This window comes from Coffea eugenioides, chromosome 10 (genome assembly GCF_003713205.1).
Source record: "Coffea eugenioides isolate CCC68of chromosome 10, Ceug_1.0, whole genome shotgun sequence".
Taxonomy (NCBI): domain Eukaryota; kingdom Viridiplantae; phylum Streptophyta; class Magnoliopsida; order Gentianales; family Rubiaceae; genus Coffea; species Coffea eugenioides.
In genome coordinates, this window is record NC_040044.1 from 1,204,781 (window position 1) to 1,231,849 (window position 27,069).

The window sequence follows — 27,069 nt, forward strand, 5'->3', positions numbered from 1 at the left end:
AAATTCATTTTAGTATGTTAATCTTTTCTGAGCGGAGTTGCAGCTCTTTTTCTCTGCATTTGTCACCATTGATTCTCCTAGTACTAAATTATGTGGGAAAGGTTTCAGTTGAAACAGATGCATCATGCACTGACAATTTCACCGGCTTGCAAATTCGATGTCCTCGTCCTGGCATTTCTCCCTCTTCTTCGACTTGTATGGCAAACAAATCCGAATCTTTCAGTAAAAACTTAATCATACAACACTTTTTATCAGAGTCAGTGGAAGCCTCTGTCAAACCACGAAAATAGCAAATGAGAATCTTTATACGATGTCATGTCTCCTTCGCAGATGTTCAGGAAAGTATTAAAACAACCAACCTGAATTCAACCGAAGGAATGTAGTGATGTTGGGAGCTGCATTCATCCCTAAGGCATATAGAATATATGCAGCCAAAGAGCCAAACTCCAGCCCCGTAACACATTTGACCCCTAAACTCAATTTATCTAAATACGTTTCGATCTTAATCTCAACCAGGTTTCCCATTCAATTATTTGCAACTTACCAGCCAGTACCATGTTTTAACCTGTTATTATTTTTATTTTTTATTTTATTTGGAAAAAAAAAAAACCAAAAGAGTGATCTGTAAACCCCACATCAGCACTCAGAATGAAAAGGACTAGATAGATAAAAATCTGGGAAATATCAAAGATCTTTCGATCTCAATCCAAAACTAATCCTCATGGTGCCAACCTAGAGTTTCCAGTACTTGGTGAAAATTTCAAAACTTGTTAGTTCTCTTATTAAGGAGATCCTCGTTAGCTTCTGTTCCAGGCTCCAACGTAACCTATCAGCCCAGTAATGATCATCAAAAAAGAGAAAAAAAAAATATATAATCAAATCAAAATAAAAGAAAAGGTTGAAAATAGTATGAAGATGGGTGATTGGAAAAGCAAGCATTCAGAATGAGTAGGAGGTTTAGTATTCCTTTTCATGAATTTAGTCGGAATAATTAGTATAAATTCATCATCATTATGCTTGCCCCAATCGGAAGAACAAACTACTGCTAGACCATTAAATAAGAGGCAAAAACAGCAAATCTCTTTTTTTGAACGAAAAGAGAAAGCTAGACATTTTGGACAGAAAAAGCAACAGAGAGCATCAGAAAAATTGGATTATTGCATCAACAAAGACACCTGAAAGGGTGCCTCAGACGACCGTCGTGAGAATTTTAATCCAATATTCATCCTTTGGCGCCCCCCAGAAATTTCAATTACCAGCATGAACAACATACATGTAAAGTAGGCTATCCTATGGGGAAGAGAACTATTAGACAATTGAGAGAACAGAAGTAATAAAGAGAATGTCAACCCAACCATCGAATCAGACCTTTGAGAAATTAGCTATGAAAGAAGATCCTCAATCCGACTGTTTCATGCAGGCACACATCTGCGCAATTTAAAGTGATGGGCGATGTGTTATTAGGGTTTCCTTCAAGCTGTTACAATTACCATCTTACCCTCATCCAACCCACAACCTTGCATTATTTTTTGGGGGGTGATTCTTTTTGGTTTTTCCCATTCAAAAAAAAAAAAGGATTCAAGCTCAGGAACATTATTTGAGAAAAAAAAAATTTCCAAGCAATTTCAAGCAAACATATATATGTACACATTCTAATACATGTACTTATTTGATAAAGGGCAAATGACCTGTTTCATCCCTTACATTTCGCAAAAATATTCTTTTCGTCCCTCACTTTTAAAATGAAGCAAATTCGTCCCTGACATTTAAAAATTAAAACTATTACATCCCTGAACCTAATTTTTAATCTGAATCAAACCACCAATCAACCTGATTACAAATTTTGGGGGTGTAATTGGTAGATCACTTGGTTAACTCAACTTGATATTCATGTAAAATTTAATGAACCTAAAAAGAAAAAATAAAAAATTATAACATAAAAAAGAAAGATTAATCTTTTCTACATTATCATTATATACACTGATGGTTTTATGTACCGCCATATCATTTTAATTTAAATTTAAATACCAAAATTTATATTTATGATACACATCTAGATTCGCAAGCAGATATACTAACGGTGCATGAAAAGATTTATTCAAAAAAAAAAACTCTACTATTCCAAAACAAAGAATGGCCTTTTATGTTATAATTTTTATTTTTTTGGTTTAATAAATGTCATATGAATATGATGAAGTTGACTGAATGATCTATCAATTCTATTTTCAAAATTTATTACTGGGTTATTGGATGGTTTGATTCAGATTGAAAATTAGGTTCAGGGATGTAATAGTTTTAATTTTTAAATGTCAGGGACGAATTTGCTTCATTTTAAAAGTGAGGGACGAAAAGAATATTTTTGCGAAATGTAAGGGATGAAACATGTCATTTTCCCTTTGATAAACTTGTCCTTTCGTAAGAAATTGCTACAATTATTTTGTCTTTTTGCTTCTGGTTTGGGCTGCAATGTATGTGAATTTTTATTTTATTTTATTTTATTTTTGTAGTTTTGGAGATTTTTCCTTGCACATTGTTCATCCATTATTTTACCTTATATTTATTAAATTTCAAGAAAGTTATAATTTTCCTACAAAAATTTATAAAAAAATAGAATTCAAATGAAATAATTCTTGTCTTGTAATAATTCAACCAAAAAAAATGAGATAATATGTTTAACAATAAATCTTATATACATTGACAGTGTATACACTATCACCGTTAGATTCATGATATGTGTGCAAAAGTTGAATTTCAAATTTAAATTTTACATAGTTGTTATTCATCAAATGCTGATAGTGTATACACTGTCAGTATAGGAAAGATTAATCTTATGTTGAATAAATCTTATATACACTGACAGTGCATACGCTATCACCGTTAGATTCATGACATGCGTGCAAAAGTTGAATTTTAGACAAAAATGAACTCTAATATTAAGATACTGGCACATGGAGCCTACTAAAGCCTCGGCACATAGGTCTCAAGCTCACCTCATAAGATGTAAATTGATTTTGAGTTGAAGAATGATCGGATTAAATGAACAAATATACAATTTGTAAAATGGTCTAGAAAGTAAAATCATATCTATACAATAATAAAGAGTCTCTAGAGTTAATTTGGTGTTAAATTTATCCATTAACCTGAAGTTAACTTAATCTATTAATCTTTAATTACTAAGATAATTATCAAAATAACTATTAATTTATTAAACAAAATTTCATAAAAATTAATTTATTCTTAAATTACACACATGTGGGTGCGCTTTTAGCGCTAGTTGGAAAAACACTTGTAACAATAGTATAATGTTGAGTTAATTTTAGACTGTAAACAAACCAGCTTACCCTTGCTGGCTTGCTCAAACAACACAAAAAAAAAAAAAGCAAAAAAATAAAAATAAAAATTGAGCCCAACCGCCCCAACTTAGTGAAAAGTAAAGTAAAACAGGAGAAAGAGAGAGTTCGTAAAAAAGAGCAGATTTGGACTACCATTCTGGAATCGGTCGCCGGAGTTGGACACCCGGTCGAGGCCTGAACCATCGGAGGTGGTTGGACAGGGCAATCATGGTGAGCGATAGGATCCCTCCTCTTATATCCACTCAGCTCACTCACCTCCTTGCTCACTGCCCCTTCTCCATCAAGGTAAAACGTTTAATCCATTGATTGTGTGTGATACCTCGAAAGCATGGAAAAATTGTACTACTACATAAATGTCTAATCTTCAGGTGGAGCAGATGTGGTCTGGATGCATGAACTCTAGCCTCCTCGATCACTTTACCTTAGTCATCCCTTTTTGCCTTGAATACGTCAGATGTTAGTATTCTGTGATTTTTTTTTCTGATTCTACTGAAATTTTCCTTTGGTTTTCTTTCAATTTTGACGCTTTGGTTTCTATTAGGGGATATAATATATAATGCGATTTATCCGCTGGCCAAGCCCGATGTGATTTTCGGACCTGAAGATGAGCATTTTTGGCCATATCGTGGTACCATTGATTCCAAAAATGCTCTCACTGATTGGAATAGTAAAGACCCCACTCGACTTTTGACTCTCGTTCTGGAGCTTAGGTTCGGGAATCTTTGTTTTTTAACTTTTGCTATTAGCTAAGATTGTTAGGTTTGTTGAAGAAGTTTTTGCCTAGTTGTTTGGTCTGCTGAGTACTTATTGGTTTGTTTTTTTTAGGGATTTATATAGGGATTACCAAAAGAAACGCGTTGCAGAGGTCGATGATGAAAGATTGAAGTTTGAAATCAACACAATGTTATCAAGAGAGGTGGGTTTTGATTAATTTTCTTATCAAGTTGTGGAAAGAGATGCTGGTTCTGTATTTTACTGGGTATTTTGGTTCCATTTTATGTTTAAGGACCTATGAGAGGGTGGAAGAAGGTGCTGTAGCTCTTAGTAGGATAGGAGTATACTGTTTTCCTGAATTTCAGTGTATTCTTTGGTTGGTGATAGTTATTTCCAGTGGTGGTCTCTTGGAGGACAATAGTTGTTTGCACTTCTGTGGATATCTTACTAGAGTTCATACTGAACTTACGCCTTGCTTAGACTCTTGTTAGATAATTAATGTTCAGCTGATTGGAACAATACGAGTAATGTTATGTAGAATGGACGACTCTTGCTACAGGTGCTTTCAGCTTGCACATAAATTTTGGTTGGAAGAAGTTTATAACTAGTGAGACATTTACCTCTCAGCGGCCCTGTACTTCTTGCCATTATAGTGTAAACCATCTCTTAGTCCTACCGTGGCTGATCATGCTCATGGACTATTTGCTGATCACTGCCTTTGTTAACTACTGTCTCAACAGCTAGTGGATCAGAAGCAAACCCATGCTTTAATAGATCTCTCCCTTTGCTCTTCAGCCTATTAAATAGTATTAGGCAGTTCTTTCTGTTGTCCTCTCCCCAGGAAGGGTTGTTTTGTGGTACTTGCCAGTCCGCTGTTGGAAACAGGTCATCCTGTTACACTTTAATATCTCAGGTAGTTCTAGACATTAGACTTTCTGTTTTTTCCCTTGAAAATCTTTTCCTAAACTCCCAAACGTAAGGAAACAACGACTTTCTGTTGGTCATCTAATCACTTGGGACGATTGAATTGTGGTTTGTTGACTGTATCTTACAGAGAGCTTCATCTTTTTGTTGCAGGGAATTGAAATGTTGATGAGTTCTGGTCTTGACAAGGTAACTAAAAGCTGAGGGGAATTGTTGATAGTTCTCATTTTTTAACGAGTATTTCTCCTGATAATTAGGATTATTGCAGCCTGAAGAGGTTAAATTTGCTGTACCTTTATTGGACATGGATTTAAATAAAATGGTTTTGGGATCCACCTGGCGACATCAGCAGAAGATATACTTGCAGGCAAGTTTGTGATAATATGGCTCTGCAAACATACTTGTCCATCCATGCCATTATTTTCTAATATGAGCACTAGAAATCATCACATCACTTAAAGACGGTAGTTCCCCCTCCACCCAAAGAAAAAATGAAAGGAATAGTATGCATTATTCAAGTACGAATAGAAGAATTAAACAGTGCATAATTCTTAGACACTGCTTGATACTTCTACTAATACTTAATATTCAAGTAGAGAGATATATAGACTTGGTTTGACTCTCTCTCTCTCCTCCTCCTCCTTTTGATTGATTGATTGATTTATTTATTTTTGTGAATTTTGTCATGGCTGCGAGCAAAAATTATCTGGTTAAATGCCTAACCTCAGTTGTGCCGCTTCCTTCTTGCTGAATTTAGTTTGGCTCACCCTGCATTGACACCTGCAGGTTATCTATCCTGTAGGTAGAAAATATTCAACCACACCATCAGCACCGAGACTGAAGTTAGTTTCTTCTCCAGAGCTGAAATCTTGGTTTTCTGTTGAAGAGTCGAGGCTGCCTGCATGGTTGGATGGGATGTACGTTATCAATCAATATTATTTTGTTTTCACAAAGCTTTTTGTCGTGTCAATTCTTTTTCCTTCTCTTTTCCTTTTTCAGATATTATCAAAACCTTAGACTTACTTTGTTGTCTAAAATACTATATTATGGCAATAGGTGCATGGCTGAATATCTGCCCACTTTAGAAGAGATGCTTGAAAATCAGGTTACCTGCTTGTAACATGCTAGCTTTCCATGGACCATCTTTTACCTGGTCACCTTTAATGCTAATATTTGATTTTGATTGGTACGATGCTACAGATTAGAGAGGCCGTAGCTTTAGTTGAAGTTAGAAGAAAGTTTATTACTGCATTAGCTCCTCATTTTGGACGGCCCATTGAAGCTGACCCAGTGAGCACTTTTTGCATTGGGGTAATGCAATTTTTGTTTGTTAGCTTCGTGCATTAAGCCTAAACATCTCTTTTCTTTATATTCCAGGTGTTTTGCAGGAAGGTGTCATTTCTAGCTTCCTCTGGGACATTTGCTTTTCTGGTAGGATGATGTTCTATAGTTATATGTGCTTCTTAGTAACTATTGGGATCTTACAGAAGTTAAAACACTGAAGTATGTGTGAATTTGAAGGATCAACAGTTATAACTGAAACAAATAGTGCTAGAATATGACATGGAACAGAATGAGAATTAGATCGGCCTCCATTCTCCTGTGGATAAGCAGACGAAAGCATTTCTGGATATCTTACGGGCCTCTTTTGTCATGTAGGTTCACATTTCCATCCCACTTCAGTTCCCAAAGCAACAACCAGTTTTGGTGCTTCAAAGCTCTCAGGTACTGACCAATTATTTTTATTGAGAGAATGACCATTATCGGGCAGTTTTGCATTCCGTGGAACTTGCATTTATTCAAAAAATCTATGGCATATGCTACTGGGGATTAAAGTGTGATTTGTGATAAAGTACAAACCAACTGACGTAGCTGCTTACCCTGCTCTTTTCTTTCTCTGCATTTGCTATATATCAAGTTCAAAATTTAAATGTGTCTGATGTATCTCCTTGTTTGTCTTTGCGCAGCATTTTAACTCTCATAATGTGCCCATAAAATCACCTATCATGAACGATTACCCATGGAGTCCGAGGTGGGAAACGCCTGAAATGGCTGAGCGGATATTGTAAGTTACTTTTTCCTTGCTACTAAAACATGGTACTGAAAGTTTTTTGCTTTTTCTGAACGATCTCACAAGTTGATTGAAATGGTGGCCCGTGAAGAGGTGCTAATCTCATAAGTTACTTTTCAGTGACTTTCTGGTGGAAGAATCTCTGAACTTCAAGAGGTATTGCAATGAAACCATGCTTCAACAGCGTTAGTGCCATTTCTTCAAGCACTCTTGACTAGGATTCTGTAAAATCTGTCTTAGCCTTTTTTCCGCTTTGGTTTATGCTTTCCTGGGGTGGTACATTTCATTTTGTCATCTCTCAATGTAGTTATTGATCGTTGCAGCTCCATGATTTGTATATAAAGCGGGAGAGAGCGAGGGAGGAGAGAAATGGGGTTAGTGCGGATTGAATTGATGCATTTGGTATAGTATTTATAGAATTCGTCTCTCCTCATTTGTATCAATTCATTGTTGCCGCTGATCAAACTTACAATCGCTTCATTTGTACGCCCTCGTGAGCATTGACATGTCTGTCGTGGATGCAACGACTGACTCGATTTCACAGCGGTGACCGTGCTGGTGCATTAAAAAAAAATTAATTTTTTTCACTCATTCTGGTAAATTTAAGTGGAGAAAACAATTATGCAGAACACCATATTTGAAATATTTTTTGAATTTAACAATAATATTTCTAGAAATGTGCCTTAGAGTTGACCGCCCTAGAAAGGTTAGTTGTCTAAGAAAATCGTAGATAAATGTGCCGTCCAATTGATAATGTATTTATTTATTTTGGTCGAAAGATGTTATTTGGGTAGTATAATTTGAGAAAATTTTTTGTAAATACTATTAAATAGTTTACATTTTAAATATAATTTTTAATCACATTTTTATTTTACATGCATCACATTATAAAAGTATTATAGTATTATTTTAAATAATTTTTCAAACAAATTTATATCCAAACAACGTATTTAATTGGATGAATAAAATGTATGGAATTGTAATAGTGATACGTGATTTATCAATTTTGGAAACATTTTCCGGAAAGTGATTACTCCATTTGTAAACAAAGTGAAAATTTTCAAGAATAACAAACAACATAATAAGTAGCAATTAATACTAGTAGCAACATAATAAGTAGCAATTAATACTAGTAGCAACATAATAAGTGCTCCACAAACAACATAATTAGTGTAATAACCAAAGTTATAAGCAGAGACGCATAGCTTAGCTGCTGCTGGTGCTGGCCCGAAATAAATGTGTAGCCCAATTAATAGGAGTAGAGTAGCAATTACCTGATGACTGAGGGGGTTGGGGGAGACCACGTGGGGCCCTCCCCGGACCTTGTGTGTGACTGTGTGTAGCGGTTATGCTGTCTGTATTCCCGCTGTCACACATGACCATGATCGTGACCCTCCCTCTTCCCTCCCCCTTCCGTCCTGCTCCTCTCACCCCATCTACCACAACCATTCCATTTTTTTTTACCGATTATGTTTGTTTTTCTCACCTCGCCCAATTTTAACACTATGATATTTTTATTCTACGTACTGGAGCGGTAGTAGTGTTTTATCACCATTAGCAACACACAATTATATTCACCATTGCTGATTCATTAACCCCTCCTCCCTCCCCCCCTTCTGTCGGTCTCTCTCCTCTTGGCTCCATCTCCCTCTTCCCCCATCCCAACATCATACTATTATATAAATTTCTATTCTACTACTGCTGCTGCTACAAATATCTTCCCCCCCTCGTCTTCATCCTCCTCGTCCCAGGAGAAAAAGGGAAAAAAAGAAAAAACTTCTCCCTCCTCCTACTACATTTTCAATTTTCTCCCATCCAAAATTAAGGAAAAAAAATGAGGGAAATCTTGCACATTCAAGGAGGTCAATGCGGGAATCAAATTGGTTCCAAATTCTGGGAAGTAATCTGCGACGAACACGGGGTTGATCCAACCGGCCGTTACAGGGGAGATGGCTCCAATGATCTTCAACTGGAACGCATCAATGTCTATTTCAATGAGGCTTCCGGTGGCCGTTATGTTCCTCGGGCTGTCCTCATGGATCTCGAGCCCGGCACCATGGACAGCATCAGATCCGGCCCTTACGGCCAGATCTTCAGGCCCGACAACTTCGTCTTTGGTCAGTCTGGTGCCGGTAATAACTGGGCTAAAGGACATTACACTGAGGGTGCTGAGTTGATCGATGCCGTTCTCGACGTCGTGCGTAAAGAAGCCGAAAATTGTGACTGCTTGCAAGGTTTCTTTCTCCCACCCTTCTTTCATTCATTTTTCTTTTTTTTGATTTCTTTTCACCTCTTCTGCTCATTTTGTCAAATGGCAATCGAGGTGTTTGGTGTTCTCTACGTGATTCTCTCCCTCTCTCTCTTTCTCAAATATTTCTGGGTAGGCTTGATTGACAAGCTGTATCAACATTAACTTACGCGGTGTTCTTATTTTGCTGCTTTGAATCTACAGAAAATGATTGCGTGGTTGTGATGTTTTCTGATATGGTATTTGTTTGATGATAGAGCCGGTCATCGATAGGACGAATTGATGGTGTAGAGTATACGTTTTATGTCGTGTGCGCACCTCTGACTTTTGGATGTAAACAAATTTAGTTGCATCGTACACTTTAAATGTTCTAGGAAAAGGATCAGCCAACAGTCCTCGCGTTTTTGAATGGGCTGGTGGAATATCTGAGGTATTTCTGGATCTGTAGGATCGCCTTTTTCTGGGAGATAAAGTAGGTGCGAAAAGGCGCCAAAGTTGTTAGCTATCTTTGGAGATGAGATTTTGTAGTACTACGTTTTGTTGCTGTCCTATCTACCAGTGAAGAGAAGTGGGCTCAGTCCAGTTGTAAATTAAAGATTTTTTTTTTGAATGGTGCCCTTGGAGGTGGGGGAGATGCTCAAAAGTTTACTCATCCTTGTCATGATCTGGGGTTTAAAATTTCTTCTGCTAGCAATAATGCTAATTTAAAGTATACGTTTGATGGTGTAGAGTATACGTTTTATGTCGTGTGCGCACCTCTGACTTTTGGATGTAAACAAATTTAGTTGCATCGTACACTTTAAATGTTCTAGGAAAAGGATCAGCCAACAGTCCTCGCGTTTTTGAATGGGCTGGTGGAATATCTGAGGTATTTCTGGATCTGTAGGATCGCCTTTTTCTGGGAGATAAAGTAGGTGCGAAAAGGCGCCAAAGTTGTTAGCTATCTTTGGAGATGAGATTTTGTAGTACTACGTTTTGTTGCTGTCCTATCTACCAGTGAAGAGAAGTGGGCTCAGTCCAGTTGTAAATTAAAGATTTTTTTTTTGAATGGTGCCCTTGGAGGTGGGGGAGATGCTCAAAAGTTTACTCATCCTTGTCATGATCTGGGGTTTAAAATTTCTTCTGCTAGCAATAATGCTAATTTAAAGTATTTAACTTGTGTTCTTTTGTCTTGGATCGGGTTCTAAGGAGAGATTTTGCATAATTTCTTGCGGTTTGACCATTTTCCACGGTATTTTTATTTTGCCGCTTGCTATCGTACTCTATTGGAGGGGCCCACTTTTTGTCTTAACTGGGGCTGCTTACAAGTCATTAGGACAAATATCTCCATGCTACAATTAGTTATTCCATTGTTCAAACTTGACCTTCTGGTTTCATTTATAATTGCAATTCCTTCAGAAGTAATATGGATCGACCGACGCTTTCTGCCATAAATTCCCTAACCGTACAAAGCAGATGCCTTGACAAGAGATTTTACCAAGTTTGTATAGCAATGGTAGTCATCCTGGAGCCATTTCAATATTCTACCCTAGATCTACAGGATTTTTGCCTGAGGTCTGATAGTTTTTTGTCAACTTAACTCGAATGAAAGTTCAGTTCTAGGTTTAGCTGTCTTTACAGAAGCATGAACAAAAGGAAGGTGCTTCATGTGGGGGAAAAAAAGGTCTTACCAGCTAATCTTTTAAAAATATTGTTGCTGTCTGGCTGATATACTTGCTGGATACTGTAATTGAATGGCTGAGATTGAGGTAATATTCGATGCATTAGTGCCCTTTCGGCTCGAGGGATTACATTTTTGTGATCGACCAAGATGGGAGGGTGGGGGGACTATTTTGCCCTCACCAATTGTCATGGAACTTGTGATATGGATGGGCTTTGGTTAACAGTTTCCCTTGTTTTCTGTTGGGGGCCAGGATTTCAAGTGTGTCACTCACTTGGAGGAGGCACTGGCTCTGGAATGGGAACCCTATTGATTTCCAAGATAAGAGAAGAATATCCAGACAGAATGATGCTCACTTTCTCAGTTTTCCCCTCACCAAAGGTTTCTGACACTGTTGTAGAACCCTATAATGCCACCCTCTCAGTGCATCAGTTGGTGGAGAATGCAGATGAATGCATGGTCCTTGACAATGAAGCACTTTATGACATTTGTTTCAGGACCTTGAAGCTTAGCACTCCAAGCTGTAAGTGAATCGTTCATTGCTGGCATTAACAGTTTAATAATTAATTCCTTTCTCTGCTGCATAGGCCAAAGCTTTGCTACTAAGTGAATGATAAGGTCGTTTCTTGTTTGCTTGTAGTTGGTGATTTGAACCATTTGATTTCGGCAACTATGAGTGGGGTTACCTGCTGCTTGAGATTCCCAGGTCAGCTCAACTCAGACCTGCGGAAGCTGGCTGTGAACCTGATTCCTTTCCCTCGTCTTCACTTTTTCATGGTGGGATTTGCGCCACTTACTTCCCGTGGATCGCAGCAATACATATCTCTCACTGTGCCAGAGCTCACTCAGCAAATGTGGGATGCCAAGAACATGATGTGTGCAGCTGATCCGCGACATGGGCGCTACCTCACTGCATCCGCAATGTTCAGAGGGAAGATGAGCACCAAAGAGGTGGATGAACAGATGATCAATGTGCAGAACAAGAATTCATCGTACTTTGTAGAGTGGATCCCAAATAATGTCAAGTCAAGTGTTTGTGATATTCCTCCTACTGGGTTAAAGATGGCATCTACTTTTGTCGGAAATTCTACCTCAATCCAAGAGATGTTCAGGAGAGTGAGCGAGCAGTTCACTGCCATGTTCAGGCGCAAAGCCTTCTTGCACTGGTACACTGGAGAAGGAATGGATGAAATGGAATTCACAGAAGCTGAGAGCAACATGAATGATTTGGTGGCAGAATATCAGCAGTACCAGGATGCCACTGCAGAGGACGAGGAAGAGTATGACGATGGTGCCGACGAGGCGTATGAAAACTAAGAGCAGATGAGATCATATCACGAGAGAGTGTGAAAGGCCTTGTTTATCTGCTGCTGTTGAGTGGACGATGCTTGCTTCTGTCTGCATATGTGTTTTTTTCCATTTTCCTGAATCTCTTCAGGATATGTATTTGTCGTTATTTTTTTTTAGTTTCCGTTGTTTTGATTGAAGAACCTTTTCGTCGCTTGTCATATTTGCATATAATTTGCGTCGTTCAGTATGCCCATTAAGGGTCCGTTTGTTTCGGGTGAAAATGTTTTCCAGGAAAATATTTTCCTAATTTCCAGTGTTTGGTTGCACAAAAGTTACTGAAAACATTTTCCTATATAAAATATTTTCACTCATCTTATGGAAAACAACTTCCCTTCCAAACTTACTGAAGTTGTTTTCCGAAATGCATGCATCCCGCCTGTAGTATGTTCCAAACTTACTGAAAACATTTTGTAGTATGGTTTTTTTTTTTTTTTTTTTTTAGTGTAAACAGGAGGACTCGAACCCAAGATCTCTTCCTTACACTCCCTCCCCCGTACCCACCCAACCCTCCCCTAGTATATTCAAAATAAAAAAAAACCTCATCCTGCTCATCCTATGCTAGTAATTAATTATGTATAATAGGGACATTCTTTTCTAGAGAAACTTTCAGCAGTGAGAGTGCAAGATATATGTCACAATAAGCATTGCATGTGATTGATATTTGACACTAAATGGCCAGCAATTTGTTTATTGCTTAAGGAGATATTTTTTATTCATATATACATTTCTCCAAGATTTTTTAAAGTTAAACAATGAGATAAATTTTCTTATTTTGCATGGGAAGAAGTATGTAGTTATAATGTGTAGAAAGTAAAGATAGAGATAAAAGTGAAAATATTTCAAAAGTTAAACAAACACCAGAAAAATGAAGTAAGAAAATATTTTCAATAAACTAACCAAACACCTGAAAATGATGAAAGGGAAATGATTTTCATGAAAAATTACTTCCACGGAAAATATTTTACCAAGGAAAACATTTTACTTCCAACCAAACAGACCCTAAGTTACAAATCCAGCCAGTGGAAATGAGGGAAATATTGCAGAGAGAGATGTTTGGTGTGAACAACTTTAAATGGTCCAGGAATCAGTACTACCACCATTTATTGTTTTCTGTGAAATTCGAGAATGTAGCTTGGCAGGCAATGAATGAAATCTCTGGCGTCATTGGGTTTGTTTCGATTGGGCTTTATTTCCCCAAATTTATTTGCTTACATCATCATTATAATTTTCAATACATCTTTTTACCTTCCCAATTACCTTTTTGTCTCACATACACCACATCACAAAAAATGCTACAGTAAAAATATCTCTAATAATTTACAATTCAAACAGATCCATTATTGTTTTCACGGGGAAGACTTTTGAACCATTATATATATAGATTCATTAATCGGCAGATGCTGGGTGTCTGCTGCTAAAGGTAGCTCGACAGGCAATATGATTATATGAAAGACCATAATAATTATCTTCTGCAAAAATGAATGATTTAACCTGGCCGCTTAGCAGATTGTTTAACAACTACAACCACGCCCCACTTCACACCCTTGCACGACACAAGTCTCAATTTGTTTATTCTCTCAATTATAATACTGCAAAATTGTTTAAGGAAACCAACTGAAAAAAAAAGCTGTCAAATTAATTTAATTTAATACGGCGTAAAAAAGGATATTGAGACGAAATTAGTCGCCGGAAATGTGGAACTATACTGAAAACAAACAGGAAGGGTGAAGGTGGTGGTGATGCATCAGAGTCATGGAAGTAGTAGGAGGAATAATCATTGCTTGGCTTCGGATATCCCCAGCAACAAGCTTCTCATTATCCCAGATAATTAATTATCGTCATGTGCATCACCCTCTTTCACTAGCTATTAAATAAAACATAGACTGAAAAAAAAAAAAGGAAACACACTACAGTCTTCTGCAACCTGGCAATAAAATAAGTCAGGAATTAGCGGGGGTATTGGGGCAAGGAAGAGAAGGAGGAGGAGGCACAAGGAAGAGAATTGTGAGAGAGACGGATAGAGCTTCAACACTCCTCCCGAATGAAAGTAGTCGAAGATTCTTTCTTATATACACCTGCCGAGCGACTGCGAAACCCTAGGTGGAGTTGGTGGTTTTTCATTTTGAGCGAAAGATACCCACTTTGGGCTACATGTAAAATTTTTAGTTAATCCGCCAACTCCAGCCACTGGATAATGGACCAAAGATCTGTAGCCCAACACGGCCCATAGATGTTTGCATACCAAAAAAAAAAAAAAACTTATTGCTGCAGCAAAGCCGGACAGCGAAACATATTTGCTTGAAGTCAAAAGCTATGTAAACCTTTTATTTATTTATTTATTCATTTTTTAACAATCCACAACATCCCCCTGTACCGTCCTCCGCTACCTTAAGGGGAGCGGGAGGAGGACCGGAGGCGCGCATTAACACACCTCGTATATTTCTTCTTAAAATTCACTGGGTCTTGGTGCAATGACAAGCGAGAATCCCTTTAAATCTCTCTTGTCTTGTGTACGAGGTAGGTTGAAAGTTGAAATCTTGCTTAGTACATTATTGTACAAGAAGCATAATCTCCTTTAGGATTTATTTGTTTGGATGGTGAATTATTTACAAAAATTTTATTTACTTGCATCATCAACAGATTTTTGAATCACTTTTTTATCTCACACATATATATATATATATATATATATATCATCAAAAAGTGTTATAGTACTTGTTTTTCTGAAAAAAAAAAAAATTATTTCAAACAGTCCACCATCCAAACACTTACTTGGAGGACTTGGGCTTTGGATCGTGTGGTTGTTTACCAAAATAAGAGAGGCAAACTAACCAAATTGAAGTATTCAACAAACCAATCTCTAGCAAGTAGATTCACCTTTCTTTTGCATTCCTTATTACTGGCACCATCATCATGTGCTCCAATTTGGTTTAAATGTCTTTGCATAATTCGTCTACTTCTGTTTTGACCAATGCTTTACAAAATGGATAGGCATGTTCAAATCAGGCCATTGCTTCTAGCTTTTTACTCCAAACCCATATAGTAATAGCAAATACCAACAAAAGAAGTTGGTGAAGGAAACATACCGCATTAAACTTTTAAGGAAATCCAGTAAGGAGTTGAAAGAAAATTCGTAAGACCCGTCTGGCATTGCCAAAAAACGAAAAAAAATAAAATCAAATAGAGGCCTCAACAATGATTCTCTTATCTACACTTGTGGACAAACCGACTTAATTAACCATGCCAACACATTCAAGGCTCCTTGAACAAATCATCTCCTAGATCAGATAGTTATTGATTAATACTAAAAACCAGAGTGCAAAATTAGAAAAATGCCAAAATCATCTTCTGCTTAATGGTGGCTTCATCATCACCGTCGTAGAAATACCCTTCAATTTGAGTCTCAGCACGGTTTTCTGTTGGTTTATCATCTTTCTGTTCCTCCTAGCTTCTGCAGCTTTGGTCCTGTTATCATCAGCAAAAGCCCTGCAATAATTCAAAGGCTGAGATGAGGCCACGCCGTAAGTACCCTCAGGAGTAGCACTAGCAGCAGCTCTGAGATTAGAAATGTCTGGTGGGCCCACGGCATTGACCTCACCCAATCCGGTACTGGACGAGAACGAGCTTGGTCTAACTTGCACTTGGCCATTACCATATGGGTGGAACAGCGCTGGTCTTATTATTGACTCTGCAGCCATTTGTTCCCCATTGAATTGATTCTGATCGGGGTTCGCAAGAACATGGTAACTTCGGACGCAATTAAATCCAGGATTGAAGCTTTTGCCCAATTCCAAATTGGGCTCCTCTCTTGTACGATGAGTACTGGTAGACAGCACCTGTATAAAGCAAAGATGGATGATTACAATTATTAAGACGATGAATAGTAGTGCTACAGGGTGGAAACTGGAGAGAAAAGGTTATGGTACAGTAGAGAAAATCTAACGTCATCGTTATCAGAAAAGTGAAAGGGGGCTTTAAAAAAAGCCGTACGTACCTGTTGTTTCTTTGCTTTCAACTTCTTATTGTAAGCCAACAGCTCGTTATAGTAACTTTTCACGTTCTGTATCTCCTGTTAAATTAAATTCACCAAAGTAGAAAAACGGAGTCTGTCAATTCTCCGCTGGGAAGACCATTACCATCGAATCGAAATAGAACAAGAAACAGTAAGTATTTCATACTACATAGTGCGCTCTAATGTGTGAAACCTAAGGAATGAGGCAGAACAAAAACGAAGACAAATGAATTTAGTACAGGAAAAAAAAAAAAGGCTAACCTTTATTAGCACTTCTCTGCTTTCAGCCAATCCCTCCATGCTCTTTCTCAACTGCTCCGTCAACAACGCCTGAAACGAAAGAATAGCAGTAGGTAAAATCACTGTTAATAAAACATAGTAGTGTTCGAACCAAAGGGAGAGAGAAAAAAAAATAGTAGTAAAAAAGTAAAGCAATTAAACTAACTGGATAAGCAAAAACAGAGCCCTGTAACAGGGGTTTACGTCAAAGGTCAGAAACATAAGGAAGGGAGGAAACAAATTTGCAGAGACAATCCACGTCTTAAAACTCCGAGAAAACAAAAACCCATGAATCAAACGGCATATACGTACAACTAGTGGGATAAAAGAAGATTAACAAGAAAAAAGGAAAGAAACTTACCCTCTTCTTGGATTTTTTGCGGCGGGAAGACTTGTCATCGGATTCAGAACTAGCATTAGCCGGGAAAGAGAGCGGCGTATCTGGGCTTGTAGAGCCAACAACTTTGACTTCTGGTTGACTAATCGTGTTGTTTTGCAGGGACTGCAATGGGGAAGAAGACTTCGAAAGGGTGGTTGCGGGATTATCAGGAGGAGGAGAAAGGCTAGTGGTAGAAGATCCCCTCCTCGTACCACCGCGGCGGCAAATCAATCTTTTCTGAGTACCCCATCTCACCAGGAATGGCGGTTTCAGAGGAGGAGTAGTAGTTCGAAGCCTTAACTCGGACTCTACAACTAGATTTCCTAAATTCAACAGTATTTCACAAACTTCAATCTCGTCCTCGTTGAACAGAGACCGAATGCCCTCCGCCTCTGCAATACTCTCTTCCATTCTTCTTCTCCTTTTTCCTAATTCTCACGCTTTATCAATAATGAGTATTAAACAAGATAAATTTTTTTTTAGAAGAAAAAACAGAAAGGGGCATAAAAAGGAAAGGATTAGACCTTGGTTTTCAGAGAGATTTTTATTTGCAGAGGGCAGGGGCGAATTGTTTCCTGGAGGGGAAGTGGGATCTTTTAAGCAGAGGTGAAAATCCACGGGAGTGTAGGACTAGCTGGCTGTCGCCACGTGTCGTTCGTCCAGGGATGATGGGTTTGCTCTAGGGTTTACACGTTTGCTACAAAAAGCGTGTTGGGACACAACGCTTCTTGTGAGTGAGTGAGTACTCACCCTTTTTTTTCTTTTCTTCTTCTTTTTTGGTATTTTATAGTTTAGCAAACATTTTAACAATTCGACATGGACCTGGATTGGAATCTGACTCCAGTTTCTATTGGATGAGAAACTGGAAACTTACTGCAAAATGCTTCTCTTCCGAGTGCTTGATGTGCAAGTAACTGAGGACTAATCAAACCACTTAGATATCTGCCGATTTTGTGTACTTGCATAATGTTTTGATGATTATCGAAATAAATAAATTAGTTTTTTAGTTTGCCCCCCAACTATTTCCTATATTTTTGTGTGGTATTTCCACAGATGTTTTACTTTTAAAGACACTTGAATTGTTTTTGGATTTTGATTTTCCGATTATTACGTCAGTAGCTCAATACCGAACTTAAAAAATAATCGACTCGACTCGAGAGTTTATCAAATTCGAGTTCAAGATTGAGCACATCGAGCAGCAAATTGAGTTGACGTCAAGTTTTAAAATTCTATACTCACGAGCCTAATCAAGTATTTTTTTATTTTTAATTTCTACTTTCATTTTTTATATTTATGAATTTTTAGTTTTGAGTTTTTAATTTTTTATTGATGGAGTTACTACTTCCATTTAGACATGGCTAATTTTTTTTTACCATTTTAATACTAGTTCAAGTGTGTTAACTTTGTAATTGCACATTGATTAGTGAAAACTTTTCAATTAGATTTGTTTTAATTTAATCAAGCATGCTTCATTCAGCTAGATTTCAAGTTCTAGCTTGAATTCAGTAAAAGGTACTCGATGAGTTCGAGTTCAATCTCGAATACCCCTATTTGTTAATTAAGTATTCAACTCAATTCGGTTAAAGTTTTACCTAAGTATTTCGAGATCAACCAATTGTCCAATTGTTTCATACAATATGTCACATCACAATTTACAAAACGCTAATTTTGTGATAGTTCCTGCACTTTTCCTGCAATGCGAGTCGAAAGCCTTAAAAACTTATCGCAGGCCGTTGCACGGTTTAAATGAAGCCTAGTGCTAATATCTATTGGCAGATCAAACATGCCTTTGCCTCTATTTGTTTTTCATCTTCACCTTGGGTACATATTGACCATTTTTCCCCCTCCTTTTCCTTCCCGACGAAAACTATCAACCAATTCAAACAAGTAATGTTAAATAATACATAGGAAAAAGGCATAATCAAAGATGTTGCGATTTTGGAGATTATGGTAATTTTTAACCACAAAATGTATTTGGGTTTGACTAGAATTAGGTATCTAGTATATTTTCTTATCCCTAGATTTTAGGCTATGCACCCTCTATTTTAGGTATGTCTCCTAGATTGTCTGTGACACTAAAATTAACAATTTTTTTCTTTTTTGAAACAATGAAACGACAGAAAACATATAGTAGTAAATAACTCTAAAGCACATATCTACTAGTTGTTCGTGATATGGTACCATGATCACTTGCAAAAACCACGCAATTACCCCATTTTAAGTAGTAAGGGTGCAAAAAATTGAATAAGAACCCACATCACATCCACCTGAACAAGAATCCTTCAATTAAATGGTGCAAAGTAATTAAACTCGAAATCCTCATATTCATTGGATTATTCTCCACAAGACTCGGATCCATCAAAGGTTGAAGGGAATGAAACTTATCTATCACAACATCGCAAGTAAATTGAAACCAACCACAAAATGAGGGAAGTCTTGATGTTGATATTGATCAGGCTTTGCCCTGTTGTGTTATGACGGACGTCGTTCAGTTTGATCAGCTTCCAATTTGGCTGATGATGACGGTTCATCGCCATAAGGCAGCCCTTCATCTTGATCAATTTCCAGACTTTCCAATACTTCATCTGTACATAACAACTCTTGATTTAGATGATCTTGTCGATGATGGTACAATCCCACCACATTGCAACTCTTGACTTTGATCATGAGTTTCTAGTCCACCGGTTGATGATGGTTCAAAGCCAAATTGCAGCACTGGACAATTCTGTTCAAGTTTTACGTTTGCTGATGCTTCTTCACCGGCAACTTTCAGCTCTTGATTTTTTTGACCATGAGCTTCTATTTTGGCTGATGGTGCTTTATCACCCAATTCAAACATTGGACTAAACTCAATTTCCGCTTTAATTGGAACTTGCTTTTGGGTTCTTACCCAGTTACAAAAGATTTCCATTTGTGAATGATTGAAAATTTAACTTTTCTGATTAGGGAGAATGAATCAACAAAAAGGGACTTACCTGCTGCAAATTCGGTTCCTTGGTCTCTTTCAACAGCAAATTGAAAGTCCTTTGATGAGTTAGAATCTTCTCTCACTCCTAATTTTAGAAGAAAGCAGGTCAATTTATTAGTTTAGTTCAAAGAAACTCTAAACTAACTCTAGGCAGCAATAAAGAATGTATCATCACAAAAACATTCTTCCTTTATATCGAGTCGTTTAAATCCTGCTTCAACCCTTCCGAAGCAGGCAAAATATTAATGCAAGATTAAGCAAACCGATAAAAAGATGTATGTTATATTTGGACCGCATGCAAGAAAACAAGAAAATCAAGAAAGCCCCACATAATAAAATAAGCAAAACTAAAAACGAGAAACACAAGCAAAGCTGCAAGAGCGAAGAAGGGGTATGCAAATTAAGGGCACACAGAATTAAACTAACCTCATTGGTCGTGTTGACTAGGTGGTGGTGGTGGTGCAGATAAAATATTAATTCCTCACCTATTCTTTTTGGGCAAACACTTTCTTTTCATGTTTATTTATTTATTTATTTTTGGGTGAGGCTAGCTTTTGTAAGGGGTGTAATCACAATATAGAAACTAATTCCCAACAAGTCTTAGTCCACGCCCCGGGGCAAGACCATCTGGTCTTGGGCTGAACTTCAAGGTCAAGTGGTCGAATCCCACTTAACTCCCGGTGCTCTTGGGGTGGCGGTGTACTTGGGCGCAGGGGATTAGTCGGACCGCCTTCGAGTCTTGACCAGACACCTCTGTGATGACAAAAAAAAAAAAAAAAGTCTTAGTCCACCGTAACTTCTTCCTTTAAATGGACAAGTAATATTCGGAACAACAAATTTGCACTTCTTAATTCTATAGCCCATTTATGGATGAAACTCTAAAAAGTGGTGCATGTGCTGCCTAGATTTTAAGGGCAAAAAACTCCGACGACTACTAATCTATTTTCTTGATAAACTCATATCCACTCAATTATTTTTTGATTTAAAATAGCCACTCAACTTGTAAATGTATATGTTAGTGGTCATTCCGTCCAAATTCAATGTTAATTCTAACGGATTGAGTTGCATGTGCATCATACATGCAAAAATCCTAAGTAAATTCGTCCAACTACAGAAGATAAAAAAAAATTAAAATATCACTGAACTATACAAATAATATATTTTTAGCCACTCAATTATTTTTTATTTGAAGTTGGTCACTCAAGCTCAGCAAAAGTAGTTTATTAGCAGTCTTCATTCAAATTTTGTCATTGAATCTACTATTTCTATTTAGTTTCAGGGCTTCTATAAGTAATTCAAAGAACTTCATTATATGATTTAAATACTTTGTCAAAACTTATAAATCAGAATCTACTAAGACAACTCTTATGGATTCTAAATTTTATTTTTTGTACTATTGAAAAATCTAAAACTCTAAATAAAAAAAGAAAAAACTTAAAGAGATCAAAGTTTTGAATCAAGTGAAAAACAAAGATCTTAAGAGAAAAAACCGATACCATTGCAACTATTATACCAATTCCCTAAATTGAATGGGTAATGTCAAACAAAAAATCTTTTAGTGGCAAAAAATGTACAACTTGAATAGATTAGCAGTTAATAAAATTTGTTGCCCTTGTTTTTTGGTTGGGTGAAATTACCCTTGTTTTTTTGGCATGTGAATTACACATGGAACTCGTTTTATTAGCATTAACAGCAACATTTGAAGGAATGGCCATAAATAAATAGACTAATTTAAGAGTTCAGTGACCCTATTCAAATACTAAAAAAATACTGGAGTGACTAAAAACGTATCAGCAAAATAGTTTAGCGTCCGCTAAAGGTTTTTGCCCAAGATTTGACCAACATCTAAAGACTCAGCAATTTGAATTAAACGACACTCCAGAAGCAATCCTGGAAGAAAATTGAGACGCGATAATCCCTAATGATATAACCAACCACTAATGTACTTAACCAGCTTTCTGTTTTTTCGAATTTTTAGCTTTCAGAATAAAATCGTCATCGTCTGATCCACTTTCTGAGGACGAATCAGCAATCTTGCATTTCTTTGACTGCTTTGACACAACTTTGGAATCCAGTGTCCTCTTTTTCTGGGTTGAAACTGCAGATGATGTTTTCCTCTTGATGGTAACAGAATCAACTTTGCTCTTGACGGTACCAACAGCTTTCACAGGTGACTTGACTTTTTGTTGCGGAGCCTTTTTCTGTTTCTTCTCAAAAATCTTCTTCGCCGCCTCCTTTTGAAGCAGACCAGATTCCATCATCCTGGAATTACATAAATGATATAGAACAAGCCTATCAGTCAATCAATCAAAGTTTAGACCACATGGCGGCTGGAAAGACAGAGGTGGCTTAGCATATTGAACAATTACTGATACATAGAACATCTGTTAATTCTAGTGTAAATATGTATTCAGTTAAGTCCGCTATAACTTTCACCTCTATATGATAAAATGCTAAACAACATGCTTAAAGATTAAAGTACAATAAAGAGATTCAACTTTGCTTTTATCAGGTAATCAGAGATGGTGCCTAATCTCAAAAATGTGTCTAAGAAGCATGTTTGCTGCAAGCACCAAGACACTCCTAGCTGATCATATTTCACACCAACACATTCCTAGTGTATCACATATCACACTTCAAAGCCAAAAACTTTCAAATGGTGGACACGTAATGATCGCATCCAAAACTCATCAATCACTAATTAAAGACAAAATCAAGAATACAACTCCATCAAGTACAAACTATACGACGCAGAAGTTTAATCCCTATACTGAGCATATCAGAAAACTGTACCTCTCATAAATGCATAGTAAAAATATGCATTTACAAGACATTAGTTCCTTCAAGTTACCAGAACCTCCTCGGAATATCTAATATAAAAAGTGACGAATTGCTCTCAACTCCTAACAAACAAGAGCCTTTTCTTGCTCAAATTTTTCCAATGATGAGATTTCCAACTTAGATTTCATGAAAAACCAGGCATATACAAATAATGGGGGAACAGACATTGCACTACCTGAACAAATACTACAAAGGACAAAAAGGCAAGTAGCTTTCTCAATCTAAACAAGGTTGGTCCTCTTCCTTTCTTCTTTCCTTTTTCCCCCGGTAATATTGAGCAAAATTTTTTCTGCTAAATGAACCCTGAGTTATTTTATCTATTGGTGAACGCTAACCAAACAAAAAATCACTGCTTGGCTGACTCAATAAACTTTTCCTAGATGGCCTATAACTCAATAAGCTGCTCACTTAATAAGGCTATTTGGATGGGGCATAAAAAATGCTCCATAATGCTGCTGATCCTCATGTCTAAACCATAACAAAATCATCATCATGCCTGACATTTTGCTAGTGGTCATTTTTAAATCAAAACTACAAAATCATCCTTCTGCATAATGTACAAGTGCATCAAGCCATCTATTCACAATTTGTATAACAGAGTGTACACAAATGGAGTCTCAAGCAGAGAGCAGAAAATATCAATAGGTAGACCAACTTCATAACATAACAATTATCACTTGAGTTTGTTGTAAAAAGCTCTGAAATCTTCCATGAACGATGCTATTCTAAGTTGTCTCTCTTCGATAGCAAGAGATGGTTCATCAATTATTCCCAGACCATCCCAGTTTAATTTGGCCGAAAATGCAAGGCAGAGCCACTATCAGGCAATTGTCATTACTGGAAATTTAACTTGTAATCTTGCTAGGAGATAAATGATTTAGCTTGCCTGGATTTAAAACAGACCTCTAAAAGCATATCGCCCTCTCCTTTCTTATCACAATTTACACGTACTAGCTATATCTTTTTCCTTTTAGGTGTTAATTTAGAGACCAAGGAATAGAGGCAGTGTACACCAAACAGACAATAAGAGCTACAAAAGACAATTAAAGAGTTCATGACAATTCCTTTAGACCTGCATTAAGACAAGTAGAATCGTTAGCCATGACAGCTCTCCAGCTGCCATTCTTGAAGTTGTAGTTGCAACAAACACGACGGCCTAAATCTTTTTGGAACAAACTACTAACAAAGGTATTAAAAAAAAAAAAAAAAAATTACAGAGAAGCTTTGAGGGGGATATATCCATACCAGATTGCTGCCATTTCACTGTTTGGTACTTGCTTATATAAAGTCTCGTAGAAAATCCTTAATGGGTCTCTCTGCAAATGAAAAGATTATTTTGGTCAGTGCTACAAAATACCCCAAAACATAAACATGTATTTTCATATAAAAGGAAAAAAAAAAGTACCTCCTCCGGAGGTTCTCTCCTCTGACCAGGCAAATCATAAACTTTCTTTTCTCTTTTCTTAGCTGTTTGCTCAGTTTCTTTAGCCTCCTTCTTCTTTGTCTCGTCCTCTTTCTTCCTCCTTTTCTGCACCTTTGAACAAAATAACCCACACTATTAGGAGGAAAAAAAGATCGAGACAAAAAAGAACACCAACAAATATGTGTACTGAAAATCAACCTTATCAGAGGACTTGTTTGAGCTTTTCTTCGGAGGGCTCTGCTCAAAATCTTCATCTGCTTCTTCTTTCTTCACTCTCTTAGTTCTGGCTTTGGCTTCTTTTTGGGTGGCATTGTTGGGCTTTTTCTTCTTAAGGGAATCCAAAGTCTCTTCATCTTCGTCTTTAACCCTCTCCTTCTTCACTGTTTTTGCATCCTCGGATGGCATTTTCGCCCAATAATTACTGCCAGAGGGATATTTTGCCGGTTAGCTTGATGCCTGAGAAGGGAATGCTTGACCAGGTGAAGCGAGGGGGTTTTCTTTTGGTTGGGTGGATTCCAAATTCAAGAACGGGAGCGCCCGGTTAATTCTTGTAATTTCTCTCACGGGTCGGGTTGATTTGCAGCTCTACAAACTGGAAATTAGTGGCCCAAGGCAGTCCAACAGGCCCATTAGTCTATGATGAATGACATCATGGCAAGTACTGAAAGCTCAACTTTCTTTCCGAGCAGTAGTACTTGGGCATTTCAAGTTAGTCTAAACAAGCACTTCTATTTCCAATAGGCGTGACCTTGATGAAGCCTCACACCGAGTCCACACAAGCTTCTCACCGTGGCCCAAATTTATGTAATTTGATTTATTTATTTATAAAATTCAAATTTTTAACGAGCAAAAGAAAAAACTCGTTAAAAATGCATTAAACCTCTGTGAACTTTAACTCCAATTATTTCATCCCATAAACTTCTTCAATAGGCACTTAATTCCTCCTTTCTGATCTGTTGGACAAAGGTGTCTGAGGATGCTCACCTCGGCCGCCCCGCATGTCCGAGGTGACCTCACCTCGTCCGACATCAGAGCTCACCCGTGCCTCGGGCATATCCCTTAAGCTCGGCCGGATCCCTAGTCTACCGTGTAGGTGACCTCGGCACCTCCACCTCAGCCGCACGCGGATGAGGCAAGTCACCTGACATCATCCGGGATCAGTGCTTTATCTGAAAAGCACTGTCGCACTTAATGACTACTGCAAAGGACTCCTCGTCACCCTGTCCAGGCGGCTACAGTGTCAGAGTCAGGCCCCCTGACAGGGAACAGAGCCGTAATGGCAGGGCATGGGTCCCACCGACATAAGACCTCCGTCCTGCCCTCCACTCTCGCTCTATAAATACCCCACACACTCCAACAAGTAAGCATACACTGTTCATTTGCTCATACTCTAGCATTTTCTCGTTCTCATACTAACTTAATCGTCGGAGTGATACCAGGGGAGAAGCCCCGCCATTCACTTCGGACAAGGAGGTCGACTTCGGACACACGAATTCACCTCACCTCCTCTCAGAGAGGACTGATTCAGGTCGGCTTACATATCCACCAAAAATCACCTCTTCAATTGGCGCCGTCTGTGGGAACGAGATTACTGCTAAAATGAGATCCACGCGCTCCAGAAGCGGAAGAGTTCCCTCAACTGGGGCTGGGCAGACATCCGGAGCCCAGCAAGATCGTATCTCTGAGGAACATGGGTCCCAAAGGACCCAGCCCAACAATGAGGAGGCCATCGCCAAGATGGCCGAGTTTGTCACGGACAACCCCAACATCTTTGAGGAACTAGGAAGGTACCTCAAGAGGCAGGGAAAAGAAAAAGCCGAGTCTTCCAAGAGGAGACCAACGAAGTCCCCTGAAGTGCCCTCAGGCGAGGACTCCGAAGATGGGCGTCTATCTCGGAGCACCTCCAGGCGAGTCTCATCCAAGGCAACCTCCAAGATTGCCTCCATCTCCCGAGCATTTTCTCGGGGACTACTGGGAAAACGAGCCGAGGACCCACCTCGGCGTCCCGGAGGCCTAGCTTCTGACTACATGAGGGCTCCGCCCTTCACTGATGACATCAATGGGGAGATGGTGCCCCCAAACTTTAAGCTTCCAAATTTGCACACCTACGACGGCCGAGGTGACCCCGAGGATCACCTTCGCGCCTTCATCTCCGCATTCCGACTCTACTGCGTCCCCGACGCCGTGATCTGTCGGGCTTTCCCCATCTTCCTGCACGGGACCGCCCGGAAGTGGTTCTGGAGTTTAGAACCGGGGAGCATTTCCTCCCTGGATGAGCTGATAGACCGGTTCATCCACCGCTTTGTGTCGTCTCGACCAATAACAAAGACTTCAGCTTACCTCTTGAACCTGCAACAGGGTCAGGGCGAGTCACTTCGCTCGTACGCCCAAAGGTTCAACGAGGAGAATGTACAGATACCTGACCAGAACGAGCAAGTAACTATTGCTGCCTTCACCAACGGGTTAGTAGCAGGGATCTTTAACACCGAAATCCATCGGCAGTACCCCCGTACACTCCGGGAGCTCTGGGAAAGAGTGGACCAGGGAATCCGAAGCGAAGATGTAAATCGCATGAAGCGAGAAGCCCAAGCATCTCGTACGGGGCAAGATCCCCGGAGGAGGAAAGACACTGGCCGAGGTGAACCAGGCCCAAGTGGCACTTCAAACCAACCCCGAGACCGCCGAAGTGTCTTCGACCGGATCGTGAAAGGCAGATTGTCCACCTCGGACGCCGAGCTGACGCCCCTCAATTCGAGCCGGACCCACGTCCTGGCTGTGATGAGGCAGAATCACCTCGGCCGCAACCCTCCCGAAATTCCGGGGAGGAGAGATAAGAGGAACTCGAAC

At 38.5% G+C, this 27,069-nt stretch overlaps 5 protein-coding genes and 2 non-coding genes across 9 annotated transcripts; 2 read left to right on the plus strand and 5 right to left on the minus strand.

Annotated features, from left to right (window-relative positions):
• Positions 1-67: 67 nt before the first annotated feature.
• LOC113748687 lies at positions 68-534 on the minus strand. The gene is made up of 2 exons (XM_027292211.1): positions 360-534; positions 68-270 (listed from the first exon to the last, which is right to left on the minus strand). Exons 1-2 carry the CDS (start codon positions 523-525, stop codon positions 89-91), a joined length of 348 nt encoding a protein of 115 aa, XP_027148012.1. The 5' UTR covers positions 526-534; the 3' UTR covers positions 68-88.
• A 405-nt stretch (positions 535-939) lies between these two features.
• On the minus strand, positions 940-1,017 carry LOC113750930. The gene has a single exon (XR_003464700.1). It is a non-coding gene; the product is annotated as a small nucleolar RNA Z105 (small nucleolar RNA).
• Positions 1,018-1,135: 118 nt separating this feature from the next.
• On the minus strand, positions 1,136-1,236 carry LOC113750937. The gene has a single exon (XR_003464705.1). It is a non-coding gene; the product is annotated as a small nucleolar RNA Z161/Z228 (small nucleolar RNA).
• A 2,185-nt stretch (positions 1,237-3,421) lies between these two features.
• Positions 3,422-7,505, plus strand: LOC113749174 (BRISC and BRCA1-A complex member 2). Of its 2 annotated transcripts, none has more exons than XM_027292848.1 (13): positions 3,422-3,638; positions 3,722-3,809; positions 3,895-4,063; positions 4,191-4,269; positions 5,145-5,180; positions 5,260-5,358; positions 5,778-5,908; positions 6,048-6,096; positions 6,192-6,281; positions 6,369-6,422; positions 6,651-6,716; positions 6,959-7,056; positions 7,183-7,505. In XM_027292848.1, exons 1-13 carry the CDS (start codon positions 3,561-3,563, stop codon positions 7,250-7,252), a joined length of 1,107 nt encoding a protein of 368 aa, XP_027148649.1. In that variant the 5' UTR covers positions 3,422-3,560; the 3' UTR covers positions 7,253-7,505. The 2 variants fall into 2 exon arrangements, with proteins under 2 accessions (XP_027148649.1, XP_027148647.1); XM_027292846.1 differs by having other exon boundaries at positions 3,423-3,638; positions 4,179-4,269.
• A 1,172-nt stretch (positions 7,506-8,677) lies between these two features.
• LOC113749763 (tubulin beta-1 chain) lies at positions 8,678-12,513 on the plus strand. Its single transcript, XM_027293601.1, has 3 exons — positions 8,678-9,296; positions 11,224-11,493; positions 11,611-12,513. The coding sequence occupies exons 1-3, from the start codon at positions 8,897-8,899 to the stop codon at positions 12,285-12,287; spliced, it is 1,347 nt and encodes a 448-aa protein (XP_027149402.1). The 5' UTR covers positions 8,678-8,896; the 3' UTR covers positions 12,288-12,513.
• A 2,863-nt stretch (positions 12,514-15,376) lies between these two features.
• Positions 15,377-17,540, minus strand: LOC113749764. Its single transcript, XM_027293602.1, has 4 exons — positions 16,973-17,540; positions 16,594-16,662; positions 16,315-16,389; positions 15,377-16,156 (listed from the first exon to the last, which is right to left on the minus strand). The coding sequence occupies exons 1-4, from the start codon at positions 17,399-17,401 to the stop codon at positions 15,662-15,664; spliced, it is 1,068 nt and encodes a 355-aa protein (XP_027149403.1). The 5' UTR covers positions 17,402-17,540; the 3' UTR covers positions 15,377-15,661.
• Positions 17,541-21,688: 4,148 nt separating this feature from the next.
• On the minus strand, positions 21,689-24,716 carry LOC113749179 (protein pxr1-like). Of its 2 annotated transcripts, none has more exons than XM_027292854.1 (4): positions 24,421-24,716; positions 24,205-24,327; positions 24,045-24,115; positions 21,689-22,220 (listed from the first exon to the last, which is right to left on the minus strand). In XM_027292854.1, the coding sequence occupies exons 1-4, from the start codon at positions 24,625-24,627 to the stop codon at positions 21,905-21,907; spliced, it is 717 nt and encodes a 238-aa protein (XP_027148655.1). In that variant the 5' UTR covers positions 24,628-24,716; the 3' UTR covers positions 21,689-21,904. The 2 variants fall into 2 exon arrangements, with proteins under 2 accessions (XP_027148655.1, XP_027148654.1); XM_027292853.1 differs by having other exon boundaries at positions 24,205-24,333.
• Between the last annotated feature and the right edge of the window lie 2,353 nt (positions 24,717-27,069).